The sequence below is a fragment of the Rattus norvegicus genome, chromosome 11 (assembly GCF_021556685.1).
Source record: "Rattus norvegicus strain SHRSP/BbbUtx chromosome 11, alternate assembly SHRSP_T2T, whole genome shotgun sequence".
Classification (NCBI taxonomy): domain Eukaryota; kingdom Metazoa; phylum Chordata; class Mammalia; order Rodentia; family Muridae; genus Rattus; species Rattus norvegicus.
The window spans coordinates 464,526-491,041 of record NC_141544.1 but is presented as its reverse complement, the minus strand read 5'-3'; the positions used below and the strand labels follow the sequence as shown (position 1 = coordinate 491,041).

At 36.4% G+C, this 26,516-nt stretch overlaps 1 protein-coding gene across 5 annotated transcripts in view; it reads left to right on the top strand.

Annotated features, from left to right (window-relative positions):
• The first annotated feature begins 8,281 nt into the window (after positions 1-8,281).
• LOC148002394 (uncharacterized) overlaps positions 8,282-26,516 on the top strand; it is a 99,929-nt gene continuing 81,694 nt past the window's right edge. For all 5 annotated transcript variants that reach the window (XM_087577186.1, XM_087577185.1, XM_087577190.1 and 2 more), the window contains exon 1: positions 8,282-8,580. In XM_087577186.1, coding sequence (XP_087433312.1) covers positions 8,439-8,580 — 142 coding nt within the window. In that variant the 5' untranslated portion in view covers positions 8,282-8,438. The remainder of the gene's footprint in view (positions 8,581-26,516) is intronic.

Below are 26,516 nucleotides of genomic sequence, written 5' to 3'. Positions count from 1 at the left end.
ACTTTAATTACATGCAGAATGGTCAGATTAATTCTGAGTCAAGGTGATAAACAAAATCCTGTAAATACCTTTTGGGGACTAATCAGGATGACTAAGACAAAAGGACTGCCACACAAGCTTCAGCTGAGCATGCTCTGAGCTTTGCATTAACTCAAATGTAAATGTTCTTAATCAGGGCCTATTTTCTAAGTCCAAGCCCAGAGCAAGATTTCTGCCCCAGGCTTTTTCTTTTGTTCTGATAATATCAGATTCCTGCCAAGGGTCTACAAGCAAGTAGCAAGGAAAGGTTCTCTACACTTTTTATAAAACACATCAATTCTAACAGGTGGAACTGTGCTGTATGGAAAGTTAGAGAAGCTTGAGTGAAGCAAGCAGGTAACAGAACATTGTCATACTTCAGTGACACCTCACCCTCCAGTACTGAGGTGGAGCTGAGCTAAAGTGTCCATAGCAGTAATTTCTCAATGGTAGGGAGATACTATATCATTGGATTTCTCTTTATTTTAAACAGCCATGATTTTTTTTTCAGGATGTGCACATGATATTTATTTATTTGATTGTCAGTTTTTATTTATGTAATGTGTGTGGGTATTTTGTCTGCATGTATGTGGTGTCCACATGAATGCCTGATGCTTAGAAAGCCAAAGAAGGTGTCAGATCATCTCGGTTGTGAGTTGACAGGTACTTGCTAGAATTGAACTTGGGTCCTCTGTAAGAACAGCCAATGCTCTCAACCACTGAGCCAATCTCCCTGGGCAAGCCATCCCCAAATAGGACTTGGAAGTGCCATTTCCACATCTAGCTACTAGGATAATGAGTCCCACCTCTAAATCCCCTGCCTGTGAGTTCAGAGCACTCCAGGGGTATCTGAAAAGATCTTCCCAGTACAGGCCCAATACCTCTGAGACTTTCACATGCTCACCCCAGCTTTAGTCACCTTGATGGTGGCCTGAGCTGTTGAAAATAAAAGCAGTAAAAAGTTCTTAAGAAGCCGTGGCTTTTTGGTAAGCTTCTGGTTCTTAGTGGCTTTGATGAAAAGCTGGATTATAGGAAAAAGGTTTTGCACATTAATTTGGGATCATAGAATTCACATCCAACAAACTGGCGAGACTGGGCTCAGAGCTGGAGAGGGGAGACTCGGATGGAACTTGAGAACTGTCCAAAGCTACATCCCATTTCCCTTTGCAACTGCAAGAGCGGGAGAGACCCATTTCTGAGTTGTGCTGATCTGTGCTATAGTAGGCTTGGTAATGAGAAAGCACAGTGCCTCCCTTTGTAGCCTTAAACTCCAGGCTCTCCTGTCTCAGTTCCCCAAGCATCAGGAGGGCAGGTGTGCACTGCCACAGCGCTAGCAGGAACAGGAAGATTTCTGTGCTCTGTTATCTTCTTCATGGGCTGAGGCTCCATGTCAGTAGCATCTTTCAAGGCTGTTCCTCTGCAGCTCTGGAACCTTTTATAAAATGTAAACCAAGTTTATTTTGCCTTTTAAGTAGTGTTCTTAAACTACCACAGCTTGGTAAACAATGTGAATAAGTATAAGTCATCTTAAAAGGCAGAGTTTTGCTTTCGTTGTTCTTGTTTTTTAATGAGTTGTTAAAAAGATGCAGCCTATTCTAACAGGATAAGTATTTTTAACCATTTCACATTGAGTTAACGAAGGCTCACAAATGAGCAACAGTCCTCATTGAGGAAAACAAAAAGCTGTTGTTGACAAGGGACAGCTCACACACACAAACAAAAAGAACTGTGGAAAAATAACTAACTTATCTTGGACACATGGGCACTGGAGAAAATTTCCTGAACAAAACACCAATGGCTAATGCTCTAAGATCAAGAATCGAGAAATGGGATCTCATAAAACTGCAAAGCCTCTGTAAGGCAAAGGACACTGTTGTTAGGACAAAATGGCAACCAACAGATTGGGAAAAGATCTTTACCAATCCTACAACAGATAGAGTGCTTATATCCAAAATATACAACGAACTCAAGAAGTTAGACCTCAGGGAAACAAATAACCGTATTAAAAAATGGGGTTGAAAGCTAAAAAAATAATTCACAGCTGAGGAATGCTGAAAGGCTGAGAAACACCTAAAGAAATGTCTGATCTGGTCCCTTCAGGTTCCGGCGGTGTCTGGGGTGTAGGGGACCTGCAGTTCCATTGCCCCTATCTTCCGTTTCCCAGAGGCCATATACAGTTTCCTCTTGGGCCAGGGATGTGTGCGGGGGTGGGCAGTATTGGTGGTCTCTTCTGCTCTGCACCCTCAGGAGTGCCCACCTGTCCAGGAGGTGATCTCTCTTTCCCATGGGGTTTGGGAGCAGTGAGCTATGGGCAGGGATCAGCGAGGTAGGCCGACTGTGATAAATCTTAATGATATTATTTTTAACAGAGTCAATTTTTCAGGTTAACCTACAAGGTCTTGATCTAGTCTGCATCAAAGTGTATTGGGCTTAGAGACAAATTCTGCAGTTTTATATTTAATTTAGAGGACTGTAATGTAAGTTTTTGTGCTTCAAAGGATTCCCTTGTCCATGAAACTCTACTATCTGCAGAATGTATAAATTCTTAGATAAGCCTAGTATTTCTTTGCAATTTCCCCAATGGTATCTAAAGATTCCACCATCTAAGGCACAAATTTCAGACAAAAGCTATTTTCTAAATTTATAAAATATTTCATAACAGTGACTGTGTTGTCTCATTTAGGAAAACCAAATCCTATCTTTGAGATGAACTAATAGTGTAAATCTGCCATATTACTGTTTTTTTGGCAAATCAGAATATTTAGCGGTTTCTAACAATATAGAACATAACTATGTTTATAGAACCAATGATAATTATCACTGATAATCTTTGGATCCATCAATATAGATTAAATTTTTTTCTCCAGCATTCATAGTGAAAAAGCTAATCATTAAAGTCATTTTTATAAGACGTGGAAATTACTCCTACTGAATAACTTTAGTTCTCTAAACATATTTAAACAATATCACATAGAGTTTTCTTTAGAAAATTATATTTTCTGAAATAATGGAAATCACATTTTATTTTCTTCTTTTTTGTTATTTGGTTTATTTTTATGATGTGCTCACTGTAGTTCAGTCTGTGTTAGACCTGAGGAGAAAACTGTCTTATTCAAGAAAGCTATATTTAAATATGTGCAAGGCAATGGCCTGGTAACAGCCTCACCTAAGTCCAGGTTTCAGACAGCAATCCCTGACATTTGAGTGTTGATGTAGAGTTTATAAAAAGTAACTTTTGGGATAACTGACTATTAGTACCTGAACAGAAGAGATCCAGTCTAAGTCTCAGGTCTCAAGATTCCCTGTGGTGAAGGCAAGTGCAAATACACATCAAGTGCCAGGGCAGTCAAAAGACAATTGGGAAGACACTATTTTATAAGGCTTTGGGAAATTATATATCACAGGTTCAGTAATGTAACAAGGAAAGAGGGATGTGCATACTACATAGAGCTAAAAGTTGAGCAAGATATGAAAACACAGAATTTTCATGTTATTAGGCTCATGAAGCTAAATTCTTCTTGTATGATATAGAGATTTAATAATGAAGTATGATCCTGAGACTACTTAACAACTATTTGCCTCAGGATTATGCTTTATATCTGAAAACTAGGTGCTTAACAACATTGAATATAGTCCAACATCACAAGTTTCATGAAAGACCCTTTGAAAAGATATGTTTTTAAGAAATTTATTCTATCTTTATGAGAGTGTAAATGCATGTATGTATGTGCATTATGTTCATCCTCTTTATATCAACAGAAATTGGGGCTACAGATAATACTTATGTACTACGTAGTACTGTGTATCAGATTTTGAACCCTACAAACAAAAGTGGCATTAATCACTTAGAAATCTCTCTAACCCAGGAATTAAATTCCTTTGTCATTTAAACATTGTAAATATCCTAGGAAATGACATGATTGATTTTTTTGACCTGTAATAATAAGAAAACATCAATCAGAATAATTTCTATTCATTTATTTATTTATCTTACTGTTTTTGATAGGCTCACTGTTATTATTTCTGATAAAAGCATTTTAACTTCAAATAACTTTATTCCCTCTCAGCAAATTTGACTGCATCATCTATATTAAATTAACTTCTAACAGTTATGCTAATATATAACTCTCCTCGAGTGTCTAACAAAACCATGAAGTTCTTAAATATTTTGTATTCTATTTTTATGGTAAAATAGAGTTCTTATGAGATACTTCACATTGATTTATTTTTTTCTGATTTTCAATCTCTTTGTGTATGGAATGTTGGCTTGTTATTGTGTTTTGCTGTTCTTTATGTTCTTTAGGATTGTATGGCCTTTTTCAAATTATTAGTGTGTATAGGTCACTTGCTAGTACATGTGTATATGTTTATATTTGTATAATCTCCTGTCCCCTGCTCATCCCTTCTCAGGCATGTTGTCTGTGAGATGGGGTTTCATTTTATACATTTACCAATCTAAATCAGACTCCTTTGTTTTCATAATCCTGCCTAGAATATTACAGGTTCTTACTATGTTAACATCTGTGCATATTGTAGTCTTTCATATATAAGAGTTTTGTTATTGTAACTGAGAAGAGAATGGGAAATGGCAGCAGAAGTAAGAGCAGCTAAGTTCTCTGGGTGTATAATTTAGATTGTGGGTCAGGTAATTCTAGCAAGGAGGGTCATTAAAAGGGAAGGATTTGAGAATTGTGGGGAGAACCTTTTGGCCAGGTCTGCTTCTAAACATGAAATAGAAATCTAAACACTTTGTCCCATATTTTAGTCTTTAAATATCCCATACCCTATGGTTACTTTAACACATAATATTAGTAGTTACCTTTTATTTTATTTATTGCATGACGAATATGCAGTTGTAACAAAAAATGTAATGCTGTAGTGGTTTCTTATGGTACAGAGTGAAGTCAGATGAAAATTTTGCCATCATAATGTGATCATTACACAGTGCCGACCACACAATGGTCATCTAACTGGTGCCATCAACATTAACTATGTCTTAATTGGCATTACTCAATCGTCCTCCCTCAGATCATTACACAGGTACCAGCATATTGCTGGCCATCACCAAAGTGGCCAAGATTTAACAGTAATTACATTGTGACCATCCCTGTGTGACCTGTATACACATATACATCCCAACATGGGAATCACTATCTGAACACAGTGCCTGTTACCATCCAGCCACCACAAAGTAATCAACAAATAAATAACTGTTATGCGATGTCCACCACATTGCGACTATGACTCAGTGATAATCTCACATTGGCCATTTAATATGGCAATAATTGCTGCCATGATAATTGCTATCACTTTATGAATTCTATATGGTGACAATCAATGATCACATTCTGACCATATTACATTGACCGTCACATAGTGACAAACATATGAGAGTAATCACACAGTTGTCAGCCCACATTTGACAACATGCAGTGACCACCACATAGATACCACCACTTAGTGACTATCACAAAGTGTCCATCACAGAGTAGACATCAATTGGTGGTTATCGCAGAGTCTTTATCACTGATGTGCCATCATACATTGCCCATGAAAGAAGACCATCAAACAGTATCCACAACATAGGGTACTTCATCATTAGGCATTCCACCATGATACCATCAAACATTGGTCAAATAAATGTCAATATATATGAGTTGATATATATGTCTATCAAATAATGGCTATCAGATTGTTTCTGTAGCACTGTGGTCAATGAATGTGCTGCCACACACTTACCATCACACTAGGACCATCATACTGAGGTCATTATATTTTCAACATACCAAATGACCAGATACAATGACCATCATACAAGCTCCATCACAGATCAGACATCATACAATGATCATTATATGGTGAGTAACACAAAATCGGCCATTGTACTATGCCAAAGATAGAGTTTGATACTACCTTACACAGTGGACATCAACTATATTCTTCATTTGTTGGAGATCATATATGTATAGATATATATGTATATCTATACATATATATATATATGTGTGTGTGTGTATCCAATTTTATTAATTGAAATACAAATTTTTATTTCTATTAGATTTAGTCTACCTTTTTGCACTTGAACCCGAGCTTTGTTCACAAAGAGCATTATACTTCTATTTGCATTCTTCTACATACGGATCTTCAGTTAGACCAAGAGAGTTTGTTGAAGACGCTTTCTTTTCTCCACTTTTTGGCTTTGATTTCTGTGTCTAAAATCTATTGACCATAGCGGTGAGAGTTTATATCTGAGACTTTTATTCTACTCTATTGATGACCTAATTTTAATTAATACTATGCGGTTTTTGATCATGATTACCAAGTTGTTCTGTTCTTACTATAATATTGGTTCTTGGTGATCCTTATTAAATTCATTCCTTTAAAGGACTTGTAGTCTTTGATCCATTAATGGGTTTAAAACATGTTTCTGTATTCAAGTGTATATTAAAACTGAAGGACATATAATTTATACAAGTAGTTCATCATGATTATTAAGATAAGACAGAAGGCCTTTTGTGTTTCATTACACAATGCTACAATTTCATTAGCATCTTACATAATGATGTTAATTGTATCATGTGTAGGTTCTGGGAATGTGCACATTTTCTAGGATTGGTATAAGGCAGAAATTCTTACACCTATGTGCCAGCAGACTACTATGGATTGTGGCTAAAAACTTCTCTGCCCCTAGTTAGAACCTGAGCCCATTCCTGTTCTTGATAAATCCTGTGATTCCTTGTTCTATGGTATTATCACTAACTTTCTATAAATCTTTCTAAAATACAGAAATATTGGAATAAACAGGTTATATCCTATCAGATGAGCCTTGACGAAGGTAGATGTCAAAGTCCAAATAATACAAAACAAAACTAAAAAAAAAAACAAAAAAAAAATCTAGAAAGCCCACATGCCCATGAAAAGTGAATACTTATCTCTGATAACATTGTAAGGAAAGAAAAAAGGAAATTAAAAACTTTCTAAAATTCAGAGAAAAAGATAATACAGTATACACAAACAGAAAACACAAAGAAAGCCATGCCATAGCAATATGTGCCGAATTAAGCAACTGGAGAGATCCGATACAGGCAACTTAACAGCACACATGCAAGCCCTGGAAGAAAATAAATAGCAAACCCGTCCAAGAAGAGTAAATGGCAGGAAATAATTAAACTCACAGTTGAAAGTAAACAATTAAAAACAAGAGAATGATACAAAGAACCATCAAATCCAAACATGGTTCTTTTAGAAAAACAACAATATAGATAAAATAACTAAAGAGGATGACCTAATTTTAAAAATCCAAAGGGAAAAGGGAAACATAACAACAGGGACCCGGGAAATTCAAAAAGTAATTAGACTTTACTACAAAGCCATTTACTCAACAAAATTAGAAAATCTAGGTGAGTGTGCGGACAATCCTGGGACCTCAGGGTATACCACCACATTTGCTCACATTTCTGGTCAAGAGGAACCTGTTCGAGCTTTGTACATGGCTGTTAGAATAGCTGAATTTGCAGTCCTTTAGACGCTGATCACCAGGCAACCCAAACCACTGGTTGTAAATGCTATCTTTTTTCCACTGGATAGTTTTAATTTCTTTGTCAATGATCAAGTGACACCAGGCAGTTGCTGAAAGCATGTACTTGATGAATGGGAGTAGCTTCATCCACAATAGAAAAAGGTAGGAAGGGGCAGTGGCAATAGACTTGAACTTTGACACATGTACAACTGCTTTGTCACCAGAAACTTCGGTCCAGAAAGCAGTACTAAAGGCTCTTATGCAGGCTTTAAAATAGGCAAGGGAAGCCATCGCTAACATTTACAGTGACAGCAGATGGAACATAATGAAGGGAAAATTATACAGATTTGGGGTTTAAAAATATGGAGTTGGAAGAGTGTGTTTCAGGGTTCACAGACGGACTAAACACTGTGAAAAGCAAGTCCAGGCAGCCCCGCCCTGCCGCTAGAACTAACAGACCATAAAAGGAAAGGAATGCAGAACAGACCAGGAGTACCGGATCTGACTCACAGGCCACCTGGCAGGAAGAGATAAGCCCCCAGCCCCCGACATCCAGGACGCCCCAAACCTGCCAATGTGTATAGCTATACCTTATTACCTCATCATGTGAAATAGCCAATCATATGTGAACATGTCTATGTGCCTCGTTTGAATCCACCAATCCCCGTAACTATGCATCTGCTTCTGTACGCCCGCTTCTGCTTCCCCAAACCCTATAAAAGCCCCATGCTGGAGCTGCTGGGCGCGCAAGTCCTCCGAAGAGACTGTGTGCCTGCAGGTACCTGTGTTTTCCAATAAACCCTCTTGCTGATTGCATCCGAGTGGACTCGGCTCGGTCATTGGGCGCTTGAGACTGCTCCTGAGGGAAAGGTCCTCTCCGGGGGGTCTTTCAATATGACTGATGAAGGAAAAAGACAAACATCAAAAATATGAAAGTAATTCATTCTTTATTCGAGTCATTATAGTGCCCTCTTCATGTGGCCATAATTCATTGTTCTGGGCATCAGAAAATGACACCAATCAGAAATTGCCTAAGGAAACAGGTAAGCTGATTTGGCTGATAAAGCAAAATGGAAGGAGTACTTTTTGAGCTTCCACTGTCAACATCCTGGTTGGTTGGTAACTTCATTCTCCTCTGAGCTTCCCACCGTCCCTTTGTCTTTGCTAAAGACAAAGAGATTAGTCCAATTGCCACGGATACAGAGGACAGATGGCTGCTGGCCTCTAAAGCCTACACTGTCACACATAAGGAGTGAATTATTTTACATTTTCAGCAACTTTGGCAAATGCTCCTTCCACTGTGATTGAAAGAGTTGTGACAAGTACACACACACACACACACACACACACACACACACACACACACGAAAAAAAAAAAAAACTTTCTTCCAAAACACTGAGACTAATCGGTGAAAAATAATTAACAAAATAAAGGGAAGAATTAAGTCTCCCTGAGAATAATATTCACAGATAACATCTGGATCCTACAATCTGTGTGTGTGGGAGTATGAGTGTGAGTGTGAGTGAAAGAGTGTGTTTCTCAGTGTGAAGGTGAGTGTGAGTGTCTGAGTGTGAGTCAGTGTCTGAGATGTATGTGTGAGTGTGAGTGTGAGTGTGAGAGTCTCCATGTGAAAGTACAAGTGTGTGAGTGAGAGTGTGAGTGAGTGTGTGTGTCTGGCTACATCCCCTGGCAGTAGCATTGACACCTAGGCTTCAGACTGTGTTAGTATAGTAGAATGGAGTTATGGTCCAGAAGTTCCAATGTTCTCTTCTTTCAGGATCTGACTTAGCTAATATTAAATTCGATAATTATGTGATCCTAGAAAGAAATCTTGAATGATAAAAACCAGAAATTCTAATTAGCCAGACAGGTTTTTCTTTCTCTGTGGGAGTCAACTTCTCGGGGATAAAATTGACCTTTCACAGTTAACCCATAGTCAGGAAAAAAAAGTGACAGTATGATACATAGCTAGGGGCTAATCATAATAATTAAGTAGGACAAAATTTGGGCAGGGGGAGATTAATTGATTAGTGGATCTGATTCAGGATTATTTTCTCTTACAAATAAGTGAAGAAAATGGAGAATGGCAATCAATGATAGTGAAGGCTCAGACCCAGCACATAAAAAAAAATTGAAAAAGCATTTTTATCTTTATCTATTTAATTTTTTACTGTAAAAAGAAGAAAATACAAAGAAAAACAGAGAGAAAATGCACCTGCAAAGACTGGAATCCAAAGTCCTGTCTCTGGAAAACTGGTATTTTAGGGGTTTTGAGGTTTTTTATTTGGTTGTTTTGATGGTAGGTTGGTTGGCTGGTTGGGTTTATTTTCTGTTGTATTTTTTTTTTGTATGTTTGCTTTCATTTTGTGTCTGTGGATAAAACTCCATTACTTTGGTAAAATTATCTACCTCTGTCTTTGAGTGTGTCTGAAATTCTGAAATAATCACTAAGGAGGGATTCTGACAGGTAGGAAAAATAATAGCTTTTTTCTTTAAAAAAGAAAAGAGGGAAAAATATGTCATGTGTATTTGTGGTTCTGAGGCCAATTTATTTATCATTCTACATATTAGGAATCTAACTCCTAGTTCCTTACATGTAGACCAATGTTATAATTCTATTTTTGTACAACTACTATAAATGTTACATTAAGTATTCCAAGGTAATTATGAAATTTTCTCAAAATCAACGGCAAAGGGATATTGATTGGCTCAGTGATTTTACTTCTTTACTTACTTAATAAATTACAAGATTTCAAAATGGCACATTTACTTTTAGCTCAGAATGAATCATTCCATAATGGTTTAAATAGAATCAACATAGCAAAATATGCCTACATAAACATAAACACAAACACATACACATACACATATACATACACACACACATATATATATACATATACATGTACATACATATACACACATATATACATGCATACACGTATACACACATATATATTAATACATACACGTGTACATACATATGTACATATATACATACACACATATATAAATACATACACACATATATACATATATATTTGTGCATACATACACACATACACAAACATATGTATATATATCCATATACACATACGTACATACACACATACATATGTACATACATACATACACACATACACACAACAGTGATTAAAATGTAAATTGAGGAAAAGGTATGCTAAGTATTTGGTGATTTGATAACAGAAGTGAAAAAATCTAAAAACATAAAGCATCTGATTGTACAACTACTTATCTCTCTTTGATTTGATTTGTGCTTACCTATTACCAACTCTCTACCTGCTCACATATTATTCATCATTACATTCTATTACTGTGCGTATATTATCTCTATAAAGTATTTGTAGCTCCCTTTATCTGTCTTCTATTAATCATTTATTTTTATGAACTATTTTTGCCAATCCATTAATTTTCCTTTACATTCAACCATGAGAACTATGTGATGTTCATGTTACAATTTTTTGTGTTTCACCTCTCTGACATGACCACGTGTATGAAGACTGCACTTACAGATCATAGATATATAACAATATTTGAAGAGGATTTAGGACTTTTACAATAATGAATATTGGCCATGAGTGTGGATCCCTGGTATCAGTTTGTCTGAATTAAACAGGAGGCTTGCTATGAATCCCACTGCGTGCTTCTAATTATCTCAGTTTGATAATTTACATCATTTATACATACATGTAACAGAGATAGATGTGTCTCCTTGCTTTTCAAAAACAATGCAATGAAATACGTAGAAAAACACCAAACCATCTAATTTTGGTTCTGCGAGAGGTTCCTGTAAAATGTTTGGTCATAGTGAAGAGAAAGATTACTCTCATTACTGACATTACCGTTCTTTTGTCTGTTATAAATTGTTCACTATCCTGAATGAGTTTTTCAGTATTTATTTCATTTAGAGATTATAATATAATTACATTTCTGCATCCCCCCTTTCCCCCAGTCCCATTTAATAGACCCTTCCTTTATCTCTTTCAACTTTATGACTTCATGGTTTGTAAAGGAGAAATTAACTGATACTGTATTTTCAAAGAGTTGTGAGGCTATTTTGGTTTTGGAAGTAAAAATAATTATTTGCATACAATTGTAGCAATTCATGAAATTTCTGTGAGTTTATGATACATATAAATATTATTATAGTCAATTTTGTCTAAAATTCTTTTATTTCAGTGGTCAAATACAATGAATCTTTTAATGTCTTTTCACATATTTATTGGTTATTTTTATTACTTCCTTTGTGTATAATCTGATAAGTTTTTGAACGACTTTATGTGAAGCTTTGAACATTGTTCAGTCAATATTTAATGTGCTTTTTTACGATGTCTATCTCAGCCTTTTTATAAAACAACTGCTGACAGCAATATGTTTGTTTTTCCAAACCATATCCTGTCAGACTAGTTTGTATGGTTGTATCTTTTGCTGTGCCTAAATATTTTTTTCCATGATCAATTCAGTTTTTAACCCTAATGATTTTCATGGCTCTATCTCGAAACTGCACTTCTGTTTAAAATTCTTTTTTTTTTTTTGGTTCTTTTTTTTTTGGAGCTGAGGACCGAACCCAGGGCCTTGCGCTTCCTAGGTAAGCGCTCTACCACTGAGCTAAATCCCCAGCCCCTGTTTAAAATTCTTAATCGAATGGTGATACTTTAGCTGGAGGCAATGGCTGCTTCTTCCATAAAAATGGATAACAAATTATGACAGAAAACTGAGCTGTGGTACTATAAAACTGCTGTGAGAAAACCTGAGAAGGATTCCATTTACAGGCATAGGCAAGAATAGTCTGAATAAGTTTTCAAAAGATTAAGACATGAAACAGCTTGTCTTTCTTTATTAAGTCTTTCGGAGATCTTTGGGAAATTTTTGTGTTGACCTGTCTATGTGTGTATGAACCATTTGAGAGTGTGAGATCACTAGACATTGGCGTTATAAGCATTTTTCCCTTCCATAATAGTGTTCTCTGAACCAAAGTTGTGTCAACTAGAAGAGCAAATGTGTTCTTAGCTTCTGAGCTATCAGCATAGCCCCCTTGGTACATGTCTTAGCTCAAAAGATTTCTTCCTTTCTTCCAGTGTTTCAAGCTGGATATTTTTATTAAACAAGTACCATAACTCCGTTAATCTCAACATCTATTGTTAAATATCTGGTATTGTGCAATTTTAAAACTTCTGTACATAAGAGTCCAGTTTTGTTTTGATTTCCTGTTCACAAATCTTAGGGTATTACTATTTTATACTGCTTTACTATTGACACTTACATTTATTTTTATTTTATTTTTATTCAATATTTTAGGTTAGTGTATTTTTATTATATGCTTTCTTCTCCTCCAATACTCTACAGTTATATTTTGCCTTACAGATTTTTATTTATTCACATTCCAAATATTTTCCTCTTTCCCAGTCTGCCATCATAGAGGTTTCACAGCAAGCACCTATCCCATGGACTCTAAGAGGATGCTTACCCAGTCACCACCCCACACCCTTCCCACACACACTCACCTGCACTTAATCCTCATTCCACATGTGCTTCCCTGGGATATCAATTCCTTACATAATTGAACACATCTCCCAATGAGTCGAGATGAGAAATTGCTCTGTTACATATGGGCCATATGGTTTTCTTTTGGGGTTGAAATCCCGTCAGTGCACTCTATTCTTCCCCTAATTATTCCCGGGGGGTTCATGACCTCGTTCCATCTGCATCTGTCTCAATCAGCTGTTTTCTCACCAACGAACTTTGTCCTCAGTGAGGGCAAGTGGGTCAATCAGCTGTTTTCAAAGCAACATATACAAGCACAATATGGCATCAGTAATGGTGTGAGGGTTTGCTGCCTGCCTATGGGATGGATCACAAATTGGGCAGGTCACTGGCCTTCAACTGCGCTCCATTTTTTTTCTGCATTGCTTTTTGACAGGCAGAATTCAGGTTCGAATTTTGAAGATTGTTGTTCCAATCTACTCATTTGGGGACTTGTCTATCTACTGGAGATGACCACTTCAGTTTTCATCTCCCCATTGTTGGACATTTTGGCTTAGTTCACGTAGGCCTACTGAGGCATGGGAGACTTTCATTTCCCAGGTCTCTCGAACAATCTTGAGGTACCTCAGGCCACCAACCCCTGCAGCTGCCTGTTTCCATTCAATCTCCTGACCCTATGGACTTCTGTCTTCTTCACCCCCATTCCTAATCCTGCTCCTCTGTCTTGTCCCACACAGCTCTGTCACCCAGACTCCTCTTACTCCTCCCTCCTGTGAGTGCTTTGTTCCACCTTCTAGGTTGTATTGAAGCATCCTCACTTGGGTCTTTCTTCTTAAAGTTTTTTATGGTCTGTGGGTTGTACCCTGGGTATCATGTACTTTTTGGATAATATCCACTTATCAGTGAGTATATTCAAGGCCTATTCTTTTGCGTTTGGCTTACCTTGTTCAGAATGTTATTTTGCAATTTTTTTCATTTACCTGCAAAACTCATGATCTTATTTTTAATAGAGAGATAGTATTTCATTGAGTAAATAACCCACATTTTTTTTTATCTATTCTTAGCCTGAGGGACATCTGAGTCATTTCCAGCTTCTGGCTATTACAAATAAGGCTGCTATGAGCATAGTAGAGCACATATTCTTGAGGTATGATGGAATATCTTTTAGGTATATGTACAGAAATGATAGACATTGGTCTAGAGGGAGAACTACTTATAGTTTTCTAAGAAAGAGTCAGGTTGATTTCCAAAGTGATTGTAGAAGTTGGCAAACCAACCAGTTATGGAAGAATGTTCCTTTTTCTCCACACCCTTTGTAGCATGTGCGTTACTTGAGTATGTAACCTTAGCTATTCTGATTGGTGAAAGTTAGACTCTCAAAGTTATTCTGGTTTGCATTATTCTAATGACTAATAATGTTGAACATTTTTCTAAGCTTCTCAGTTGTCCAATATTTCTCCATTGAGAATGCTCTGTTCGGTCTGTGAACCATTTTGTAATTGGGTTATTTGGTTTTTGGAGGTTACCTTCATGATTTCTTTATATATTTTGAATATTAGCTTCTTTATTTTCCATTTATTATTGGATATTTTACTTATCTACATTTCAAATATTATCCCTCTTCCCTGTTTCCCCTCAGGAAACATCTCATCCTATACTCCCAATCCTGCCTCCATTAGGGTGCTCCTTCCACCTAACCATACTCTATCACTCTCTGCCATGCATTCCCCTACACTGGGACATAAATCTTTAAAAGTACCAAGGGGCTCTTATCCAATTGCTACCCAACAAGGTCTATCCTCTGGTCCATATGTGGCTGGAGCCATGGGTTGTTCCATGTGTATTCTACAGTTAGTGGTTTAGGCCATGGGGGCTTTGGGGTGTCTGGTTGGTTAATATTGTTATGCTTCTTAAGGGTCTGCAAATCCCCTCAGCTACCTCAGAACTTTCTCTAACTCATCAATTTCCAGACTGTGTTGTTTTTCCACTGATTAACTACAAGGATCTGTGTCTGTATTTGTCAAGCTCTGGTAGAGTTTCTCAAGAGACAGCTATATCAGGCTCCTGTCAGCATGAACATCATGGCAACTCCAATAAGGATTGGATTAGGTGACTGCATGTGGAATGTATGGCCTTTGCTTCAGTCTGCTCCATAATTTGTCTCCATATTTCTTTTTTTTTTTTTTTTTTTTGGCTCTGTTTTTTTTTTTTCGGAGCTGGGGACCAGGGCCTTGTGCTTCCTAGGCAAGCGCTCTACCACTGAGCTAAATCCCCAACCCTGTCTCCATATTTTTTTCTTTGACTATTTTTGTTCCCCCTTCTAAGAAGTCCTGAAGCATCCACACTTTTGTGTTTCTTCTTGTTGAGTTTCATGTGGTCTGTAAATTGTATCTTGGGTATTGTGTGCATTTGAGATACTACCCACTTACCAGTGAGTACATAGCACCTGTGTTCTTTTGTGCTTGGGTTACCCCACCTAAGATGCTATATTTTAGTTCCATCAACTTGCCAAGAATTTCATGGTTTTAATAGCTGAGTAGTACTCCATTGTGTACATGTACATCACCGTCTGTTTCTTCATTGAAGAACATCACAAATCTTTCCAGTTTTGGGTTTTAATAAATCAGACTGCTACGAACATGGTAGAGCATGTGTCCTATGTTTAAGTGTCTTTTGGGTATATGTCCAGAAATGGCATAACTGGGTTCTATATCCAATTTTCTGAGGAACTGCGAGAAGCTTCTGTATTTTTAGAGTGGTTGGTTCTACCACCTTGCACTCCCATCAACATTTGAGGGGTCTTTGTCTTTCTTCACACCTTTGCCAGCATCTGTTGTTTCCTAAGTTTTGGTCTTGGACATTCTAGCTGGTGTGTGAAGGAATCTGAGGGTTGTTTTGGTATGAATTTCCCTGATGACTAAAGATAATGAACATTTCTTTAGGTGCTTCATGGCCATTTGATACTCCTCTGTTGAGAATATTTGTTAGCACTGTACCCCATTTTTACTAGGGTTATTTAGCTCACTGGAATCTAACTTCGTGAGTGCCCTCTATCAGTTGTAAGCTTGGTAAAGATCTTTTCACAGTCTGTTCGTTGCTGTCCTATTGACAGTGTCCTTTGCCTTGCAGAAACTTTGCACTTTTATTAGATCCCATTAGTCGATTCTGGATCTTAGAGCATGAGCCATTCTTATTCTGTTCCAGAAAATTTACCCTATGTCTATGTGTTGCTTGGTCTTCCTCAATTTCTCTTCTTGTTTCAGTATGTGGTTTTCCCTGGAGGTCCTTTATCCACTTACACATTAACTTTGTAAAAGGTAATAAGAATGGATCCATTTTCATTCTTCTACATGCCGTCCACCAGTTAAACCGGCACCATTTGTTGAAAATGCTACCTTTTTTTCCACTAGATGATCTTAGTTCCTTTGTGAAAGAGAAAGTGACCATAATAGGTAGGTTCTGAGTCTTCAATTTCATTCCTCTGATTTACCTGTAGTCTCAGTATCTGTACCATGCATTTTTTTATCACTATTGCTGTGTAAAACAGCTTAAGGTCAGGGATGGTGAATCCTCCAAAAGTTCTTTTATTGTTGAGGATAGTTTTTTGTAACTCCAGTTGAGTTTGCAAATTGCTTTTTCTAACTCTTTGAAGAATAGAGTAGGAATTTTGATGGGAATTGCATTGAATCTGTAGATTGCATTTGGCAAAATGGTCATTTTTACTATATTAAACTTGTGAATCCATGAGCATGGAAGATCTTCCCATCTTCTGAGATCCTCTTCAATTTCTTTCTTCAGAGACTTGAAATTCTCGTCACAAAGATCTTTCACTTGTTGAATTAGAGTCAAACTGAGTTACTATATACAATTTGTGACTGTTGTGAAGGGTGTTGTTTTCCTAATTTCTCTCCTAGACTGTTGATCCTTTGAGTAGTGGAAGGCTACTGATTTGTTTGAGTTAATCTTATATCCGGCATATTTGCTGAAACTATTTATAAGGTTTAGTTCTCTGGTGGATTTTTTTGGGGTCACATAAGTATTCCATGCTGTCTTCAGAAAATATTGATATCTTGATTTCTTCCATTCCAATTCCTATCCCTTTGACCTCCTTCTGTTGTGTCATTGCTCTGGCTAGGAATTCAAGTACTATATTGAATAAGTAGGGAGAGAGTTGGCAGCCTTGTCCTTTTTCTGATTTGTGAGACTGCTTGAATTTCTCTCCATTAAGTTTGATACTGGCTAATCCTTTGCTGTATCTGGCTTTTACTATGTTTAGATATGGGCCTTGAATTACTTGAACTTTCCAAGACTTTCATCATGAAGCAGCGTTGACTTTTTTCAAATGCTTTCTCAGCATCTGAGGAGATGATTCTGTGTTTTTTCCCTTTAAGTTTATTTACATAGTGGATTATATCAATGGATTTCTGTATATTGAACCATTCACGTAAATCATCAGATACTACTACAAAAATATAAACTCAAAAATAACTGGAAAATCTGGATGAAATGGACAATTTTCTAAACATATATCAGGTACCAAACTTAAGTCAGGATCAGATAGATCATCTAAATTGTCCCACCACCGTGAAAGAAATAGAAGCAGCGTTAAAATCTCCCAATTAAAAACAAACAAACAAACAAACAAAAACAAAACAAAACAAACAAACAAACAAAATAAAACAGACATGCTTGGACCAGATTGATTGACTGAATGCAGAATTCTGTCAGACCTTCATAAAAGATCTAATGCCAATTGTGTACAAACTCTTCCACAAAATAGAAACAAGAAGAACATTACTAAATTCCTTCTATGAAACCACAATCATTCATATATTAAAATCGCATAAATAAACAAAAATGAAAGCAAACTTCAGACGAATTTCCTGTATGAATATCAATGTAAAAATACTCAATAAAACTCCCACAAACTGAATCCAAGAACACATCAATCTGCATTCTTACTCATGCAGTCCGCATTACCCCAGTACCATTTTTGATGTTGGCTCCCTTTTTCCACTATATGATTTTTCTTTCTTTGTCAAAGTTCAATTGTCCCATATGTATGTTGGTTTAATTCTGAGTGTTTACTTCTATTTCATTGGTCATACCGTCTGCCTTTGTACTTATTTCATGAGGTTTTTCTCATTATGGTTCTGTAGTGTAGGTGGTTTTCAGGAATGGTCATTTCCCTAGAAGTTCTTTTATTGTTGACAATTTTTTTTGACCATCCTTTATTCTTTCTTTTCCATATGAAGTTGAGAATTGCTTGTTACATGTCTGTGAATAATTTTGTTGTAGTTTTTATTGTAATTGTACTGAATCTGTCAATATTTTGCTAAGATATTTCTTATTTTCATATTATTCCTACTAACCTATGAATGTGGAAGACGGTTTCAACTACTGTGGACTTCTTCAATTTTGTTTTTCAGAAACTTTACATTCTTCTTATTCAGACTTTTCCCTTGCTTGGATAGCATTTCACCAAGAAAATTTATTCTTTTGTGGCTCTTGTGAATGATGTGATTTCCCTCAATTGTTTCTTAGCTCATCCATCATTTGTATATAGGATTGCTATGGATTTGACTTACTTCTTTTTTAAATCCAGCCGTTTTATTGAATTTGTTTATCAATGTAGGAATTCTGTGGTAAAATTTTTGGGATTGCTTACATGTACTATTATATCGTGCACAAATTATGATACCTTCATTTCTTTTTTCCAATATGTATCCATTGGTTCTCCTTTTGTTGTCTAACTTTTCACAGAAGAACTCTGAATATCATAGTGAGTATACAGGAACAGAATGTCCACCTTTTGTTGTCTTTTATTTTACTCGGATTGCTTCAGGTTTCTCTCCATTTAATTTGATATCGCCTGTTGGTTTGTTGTATACTGATTTTATTATGTTTAGATATGTTCTGTAAATTTCTGATCTCTCCAATAATTTTAACATTAGGGGGTGTTGTATTTTGTTAAAGGCACTTTATGGATGTAATGAGATGATCATGTAATTTTCTTCTTTGAAATTGTTTGTATAGAGGATTACATATTATAATGGAATGGATTTACATATAATGAGCCATCCGTGCATCACTGTAATTAAGCCCACTTAATTGTGATGAATTATTGTTTTGATGTGTTCTTGGATTTGCTTTGCTGTTTTCATGTTGAGTATATTTCCATCGTTATTTCTAAATGCAATGTGTCTGAAGTTCTCTTTCTCTGTTCATTTCTGTATGCTTTATGTCACAGGAAAACTGTGGATTTATTGATTTAATTAATTAGTGTTCCCTCTGGTTCTGCAACAATTTTAGGAGTCTGGGCATTGGCTCTTTAAAAAGTCTGGTACCACTATTTGCCTTTTTTGTTGTTGTTGTTCTGAAACTTTTTTAATGACTGCTTGCATTTAGTTAAGAATTTTAGCACACATTAGTCTTCATTTAATTTTAGCAGGTTATGAATATTTAGAAAATTATCCATTTCATCTAGATTTCCCAGTTTAGTTGAATATAGGCTTTTTTATTATGACCTGACAAATTTTTTTTAATTTTCTCAATTCCTATTATTAAGTCTAACTTACCTTTTCTGATTGTGTTAATCTGACACTGTCTCGTGCTCTTTAGTAAGGATGGCTAAAGTGTTTATCTATTTGTTGATTTTTTTCAAAGAATCAGCTCTTGGTTCAATGCATTGTTTTTATCATACTTTTTGCTAACTCATTGATTTCAGCCCTGTGTTTTTCTATTTCCTTCGTTATACATGTGTTTGGTATATTTGCATTTTGCTGTTGTAGAGATTTCAGATGTACTTTTAAGTTGCTAATATGAAATCCTTTCAATTATTTTATTAAGGCACCTAGTGCTATAAATTTTCCTCTTAACACTGCTTTCATTGTGTCTCATAATGATGTGTCTCTGCTTTCTTCAAATTCAATAAAGTCATTAATTCCTTTCTTTATTTCCTCCCTGACTAAGTTATCATTGAGCAGTTCAGTGTCCTCATCTATATTGCCTTTTTGTTGTTGTTTTGTTTGTTTGTTAGTTTTTGTTTTATTTTTGCTTTTTTTTGTTTGTTTTTGTTTTGTTTTGTATTAGAATGCAGGGTCTTATTTCACTCTTTGTGTATCTGGTGATGATTGTTATGTGTCTAACAATATGGTCAATTTTGGATAAGGTCCCGTTAAATGCTAAGAAGGAAGTATATTCTTTTGGGGTGAAAATCTCTGTAGATGTGTTAAATTCATTTGTTTCATAACTTCTATATGGGATCTCATAAAACTACAAAGCTTCTGTAAGGCAGAGAAAGCTGTTGTTAGGGCACAAAGGCAACCAACAGATTGGGAAAAGATCTTTACCAATCCTACAATTGATAGAGGGATCATATCCAAAATATACAAAGAATTCATGAAATTAGACTGCAGGGAGACAAATAGCCCTATCTAAAAATGGTGTTCAGAGTTAAACAAAGAATTCACAGGTGAGGAATCTGAATGGCTGAGAAGCACCTGAAGACATGTTCAACATCTTTAGTCATAAGGGAAATGCAAATCAAAACAACCCTGAGATTTCACCTCACATGATTCAGAATGGCTAAGATCAAAACCTTCGGCGACAGCAGATGCTGATGAGGATGTGGAGAAATAGGAACACTCCTCCATTGTTCGTGGGATTGTGGACTGGTACAACTATTCTGGAAATCAGTCTGGAGGTTCTTCAGAAAATTGGACATTGAGCTACCTGAGGACCCAGCTATACCTCTCTTGGGCATAAACCCAAAAGATGCCCCAACATATAACAAAGACACATGCTCTACTATGTTCAGGGCAGCCTTATTTATAATAGCCAGAAGCTGGAAAGAACCCAGATGCCCTTCAACAGAGGAATGGATACAGAAAATGTGGTACATCTACACAATGGAATATTACTCAGCTAACAAAAACAATGACTTTATGAAATTCATGGGCAAATGAAAGGAACTGGAAAATATCATCCTGATACTTTCCCAATCACAGAAAAACACACATGGTATGCAATCAATGATAAGGGGATATTAGCCCAAATGCTTGAATTATCCTAAATGCACAGAACACATGAAACTCAAGTAGGATGACCAAAATGTGCGTGCTTCACTCCTTCTTTAAAAGGGGAACAAGAAAACCCTTGGGAGGAAATAGGGAGGCAAAGTTTAGAACAGAGACGGAAGGAACACCCATTCAGAGCCTGCCCTAGATGTAGTCCATACATATACAGCCACCAAACTAGATAAGATGGATGAGGGAAAGAAGAGCAGGCTGACAGGAACTGGATGTAGTTCTCTCCTGAGAGACATAGAAAGAATACAGCAAATACATAAGTGAATGCCAGCAGCAAACCACGGAACTGAGAACAGGACCCCTGTTGAAGGATTCAGAGAAAGACCTGAAAAAGCTTGAATGTGCTTGAGACCCCATATGAACAACAATGCCAACCACCCAGAGCTTCCAGGACTAAGCCACTACCCAAAGATTATACATGGATTCACTCTGGGCTCCAACTATATATGTAACAATGACTATCCTAGTAAGATCACCAGTGGAAGGGGAAGCCCTTCGTCCTGCCAATACTGAACCCCCAGTGAATGGGATTTTTGGGGGTAGGGCGTAAATGGGGGAAGGATGAGGACCGGAAGACGATACAGAATGGTAGGGGGAGGGTTTAGGGGGATGTTGGCCTGGAAACCAGGGAAAGGGAACACAATTGAAATGTAAATAAGATATATTCAATTTAATAAAGATGGAGAAAAGAAAACAATTAGGAAATGTCCCTTAATTTTCTATTTTAAAATATAAAATTTCATATCTTTTGTGCATTTAAAATATTGTGCAACCGTATTATTTTATGTTGTTATGTGGGCCAAATACTTGTCACAGTATAAAAAATAATAGTCTATTGAATTTAATTATTTTTAATATTAATTTTATTTTTATATAATATATTTGTTTACTTTGTCCCTACTCTGCAATTGCACTAAGATTTTTGTCAAGTATATAGGCAAAGATTTGATGCAATCTCTCCCTCTAAATAAGTACCAAAACTATAAAAGTAAATAGAATGCTTATAAACCACACATAGTTTTACAACAGTACTGAAGATGCAGAAGCAGGCCTGATATTCATGAGGATTTACAAAACATCCTTGGAGAAATTTTGAAACATTGTCTCAAGTAAATGAAGAAAGGAAAATAATGACCATATATTCCACACCCAGTTTATGTATGCTAGTTAAAATACAATCAGTTTTGGATGTTCAAAATTTCACACATGCAAATGCTAAACAGTTCCTGAAGAATTGCAGCTTAAGGCTCTTTTCCCAAGGTAGACATTGTTAGACATTGCTAGAGGCATCCCATAAGACTCTGTTATTGCCCATTCTAGGAGGTTTTAGTAACATTATATAATGTTAGATAATCTACTCTTTAAATAGGAGGTTTTTAAGTAAGATCTGGTTTAAAGCTTCTGATGACTTAAGTAGTTTCCGCAATAAGGACTTAAGTTTTAATACCTGAAAAGCAGAAAAGGGCAATACCAATAACCTATCTAATTTGGAAGTTACTCCAACATGTTCTGCCTAGGGACTCAAATAAATGTTCCTTGTATAGATTGAAGAGTTTTCTTTTTCTTTTTATTTTTTTTAGAGTCTATGAATCAGCCCAATTGGTATAAAGTAACTCAATCTATATTAGAATAAAATATAAACCTCCATTTTTTTTAAACACAAATACATGCCTCTTTGTGGTGCATATGGCCAAGCATTATCCATTTCATACTAATTTTATAAAGCCAAAGAGTATCATGTTTAATGAATGTATAAGGAAGTATCTTAATAACATCTAAGTTAAAAGTGTCAATTACATACATTCATATGAACAATGTATTTTGATATATTATATATATTATATATGCTCCTATATGCATACTATATATCTATATATACATATATACATATATATGTGTGTGCTCCTGCATCCAGTTCTTGTTTTTGGATGGCATACTTAACTGGGACAAGGATATTATCAGAGGAGTCAGACTCCACATCTTTTCATCAAAGAAGGCTCAGTATATCCCAGCAGCTGTTAAGGGTTAATAACTTCTCATTCAATGGTGGAAGGCCCTTAGGGCATGCTATACATCCATGTTTCACATTTATATTTCCCTGACATTTTACATAACCTTTAAGAAACTTTGAATAAGTGTATGCATTAGTTATGCCACATCAGTAGCACAGCAAATTACCGCTGAGTTACCCATTTCCAGGTTTTTAAATTCTCTCGCCTCTCTTTTGATATGATCATGAAACAGTAAATAGGGACATGTTGATAAAGTTGTCTCCTAGATGGCTGAGCAAAATTCCTAACTTCTTCTAGTCTGACAAATTATAAAATTTGGCACAACCTAAATGAGAAGGGAGGCTTCTCACATAATGTGTATCAGCAGGTAAAACTGAGAACAATAAATTTGAATATTATCAAGGTAATTTGACAATATAAGTGAATGATTTGGATATAAAGAGGTTTCTATATTCTCCCTTGACCTGGACTTTTCTCTAAAAGATACTTACTGTTCAACAAGCCCCATACACGACAAAATGAAAGGAGTGAGTGATACTTGGGAACTATCATGTTACTAAGACTTCAGAGGGCAAAAGTTCCTTTTGACATCTGCAACATGTATATTTCATCATTGAGTAGGAAGGCAACTGATGTTTTCTTTCTCTTCCCAGAAAATTGTACTAAACCATGCATTTATTGAAATATTATTAAGTTCAAGGACACATATTTTCACTATATTTCTCAATTGTGGGACTCAAAATATAACACGGTTTACATATGGAAATATATTTTTGGATGCTATGCTCTGCAGATTGCTTTAAGATTCATGATACATAAAACTTACTGTGGCTTGAAACATGTGGTACCACAGTCTGACATTTCAAAACAAGATGCAGTATAAATAGAAATTCAATTTTATGAGGTTCAATATTTGAAGCACAGTTTGTTTAAAAGCAAAATGTTATAAAGGTTTCCAAAGTCAAACTATCACCAGATACTGAAGCACTGAGGTAATCAGAGTTTAATTAGAGAAAAAGACAACAGGCAGACCAAATAATGGATCTTTAGATAATTCAGAATCTGTCTTTGAGATTCTCTCTCTCTCTCTCTCTCTCTCTCTCTCTCTCTCTCTCTCTCTCTCTCCATGCACACACACACACACACACACACACACACACACACACACACTTATCAGTGAGTGCATGCAAATCATATAATGGATTGATGGATTGGTTTTTGATTGGATATTTTACAGATTTATATTCCAAATGTTATAAGCTTTCCTGGTTCCCTCCTCTCTCATCCCTCCTCCCCTTCTCCCCTTGCTTCTATTCTATGAGGATGCTCCCTCCTCCAAGGTACCCACTACTACTGCAACACCCTGGCATTCCCCTATGCTGGGGAAATGAGCCTTCACAGGACCATGGGCTTCTCCTCCTATGTCTGACCAGGCTATTCTCTGCTACATATGAAGCTGAAGCCATATGTCCATCAATGGTTGGTGGTTTAGTTCCTTGTACCTCTGGTAGGTCTGGCTGTTTTATACTGTTATTCTTCCTAATGAAATTGCAATCTGCTTCAGCTCCTTTAGGCCATTAATTTGTTCATTGGTGCCCTGGATAGCGTCAAGCATCATTATATATACTAGTAAGGCTCTGGCAGAGCCTCTCAGGTGACACACATATCAGGATCCTGTCAGTAAACACTTTTTGGCATCAGAAATACTGACTGAGCTTGGTGGCTGACATGGGATGGATCCCCAAGTGGGGCTGTCTCTGGATCACCTTTCCTTTATTCTCTGGTCCACTCTTTGCCTCTGTATTTCCTCTCATTAGTATTTTGTCCCCCCCTCATAAGAAGGACTGAAACATTCACATTTTGATCCTAATTCTTCTTGAACTTTATGGGGTCAGTTAATTTTACCTTGGGTATTCCAATAGTGAATGCATACCATGTGTCCCTTTGTGATTGATTATCTCACACAGGATGATATTTTCTAGTTCCATCTATTTGCTTAAGAATTTCATGTAGTCATTGCTTTTAGCAGTTGAGTAGTACTCCATTGTGTAAATTCTTTATATTGTTTTCATCCATCCCTCTATAGAAGGATATCTGGATTTTTTTTCCAGCTTCTGGCTCTTATAAATAAATATGCCGTGAACATAGTGAAGCTAATTGTACATTTTTCTTTCAGAAAGGAAAGTCCCAGGAAAGACAAAAGAACTTTAAAAATATATTTGACTGACACATAAAAAACAACTACAAGGCAATGGTGATTAAATATCTCCAAGTCAAATACATGATGTTTATAAGCATGGATTGAAATATAAGTGTAAATCTAGTTATATAAAGGACACTCCACTTCTGGGGTGACTGCTTGACTCTGGGGAGGCCAGTTCTTGCTAGGGACAAGGAGATGGAATCAAAAAGCCAAAATCTTCTGCCTGCTCCACCCCTAGCAAGGCCAACCATCATTAGGTCTGCTGTGGCCACTCTGGACTCTTCCAGGAAACACTGGTCAACACAACCCTAAATATACAAAGCCAAAAGCATCCTCCCCCACTTCCCAACCCATTCCTATGCACTGAATTTCCTGCTGCTTTCTAGGACAGAACGAGCATGCTTTCATCAGGCACTGATGCCAAGCCAGAGCACAGCTATTTTTCTATTACAGCCCTCAGTAGTCTAACACACTTGAATAACAACAACTACAACAATAAAAAAATTAAATCTAATCTTATGAAACTAATAAAGGTTTCTACGTGGAGAGAAATAATTTCTTAATTAAATTCAGGAAACTCTAACCAAACATGGGTAGACTTTTAAAGCGAAATGAATAGATATTAGAAAGTATAATAAAAACAATCAAAGATGTAAAATAAATGAACAAAGTTATTCAAGACCTGAAAATGTAGTGAGAAGTAATAGAGAAAACAAAAACTGAGCCAATTCTGGATATAAAATGGAAAACCTATAATAAAGAACAGCAAATACATACACAAGCAATACAAACATAGTGCAAGGGAGAAAAAGAGAGAATCTTGGGCATATGAGACATAATAGAAGAAATTGAAAAATTTGACAAAAAAAATGCTGAATCTGAAATGTTTCTACAACAACTCATCCAGGAAATTGAACACTATAAGAAGACCAAACCTGCCTTTCATCCTGCATCTCTGCTGGGCTTAGATTTCATGCTTCAGCTCCCACTGTCCAAGATTGTTGGCCTTGCTAGGGGCTGAGCAGGCAGTGGATTTGGCTTCTTTATCTCATTTGGCTCTTCCTGATAACAACAGGCCTCCCAGGAGTCATCCCTGAGAGACAGGATGACTCCCAGGAGGACCATCATGATGAGGTTAACAGGTGAAATCACCCTGCCCAACACAATA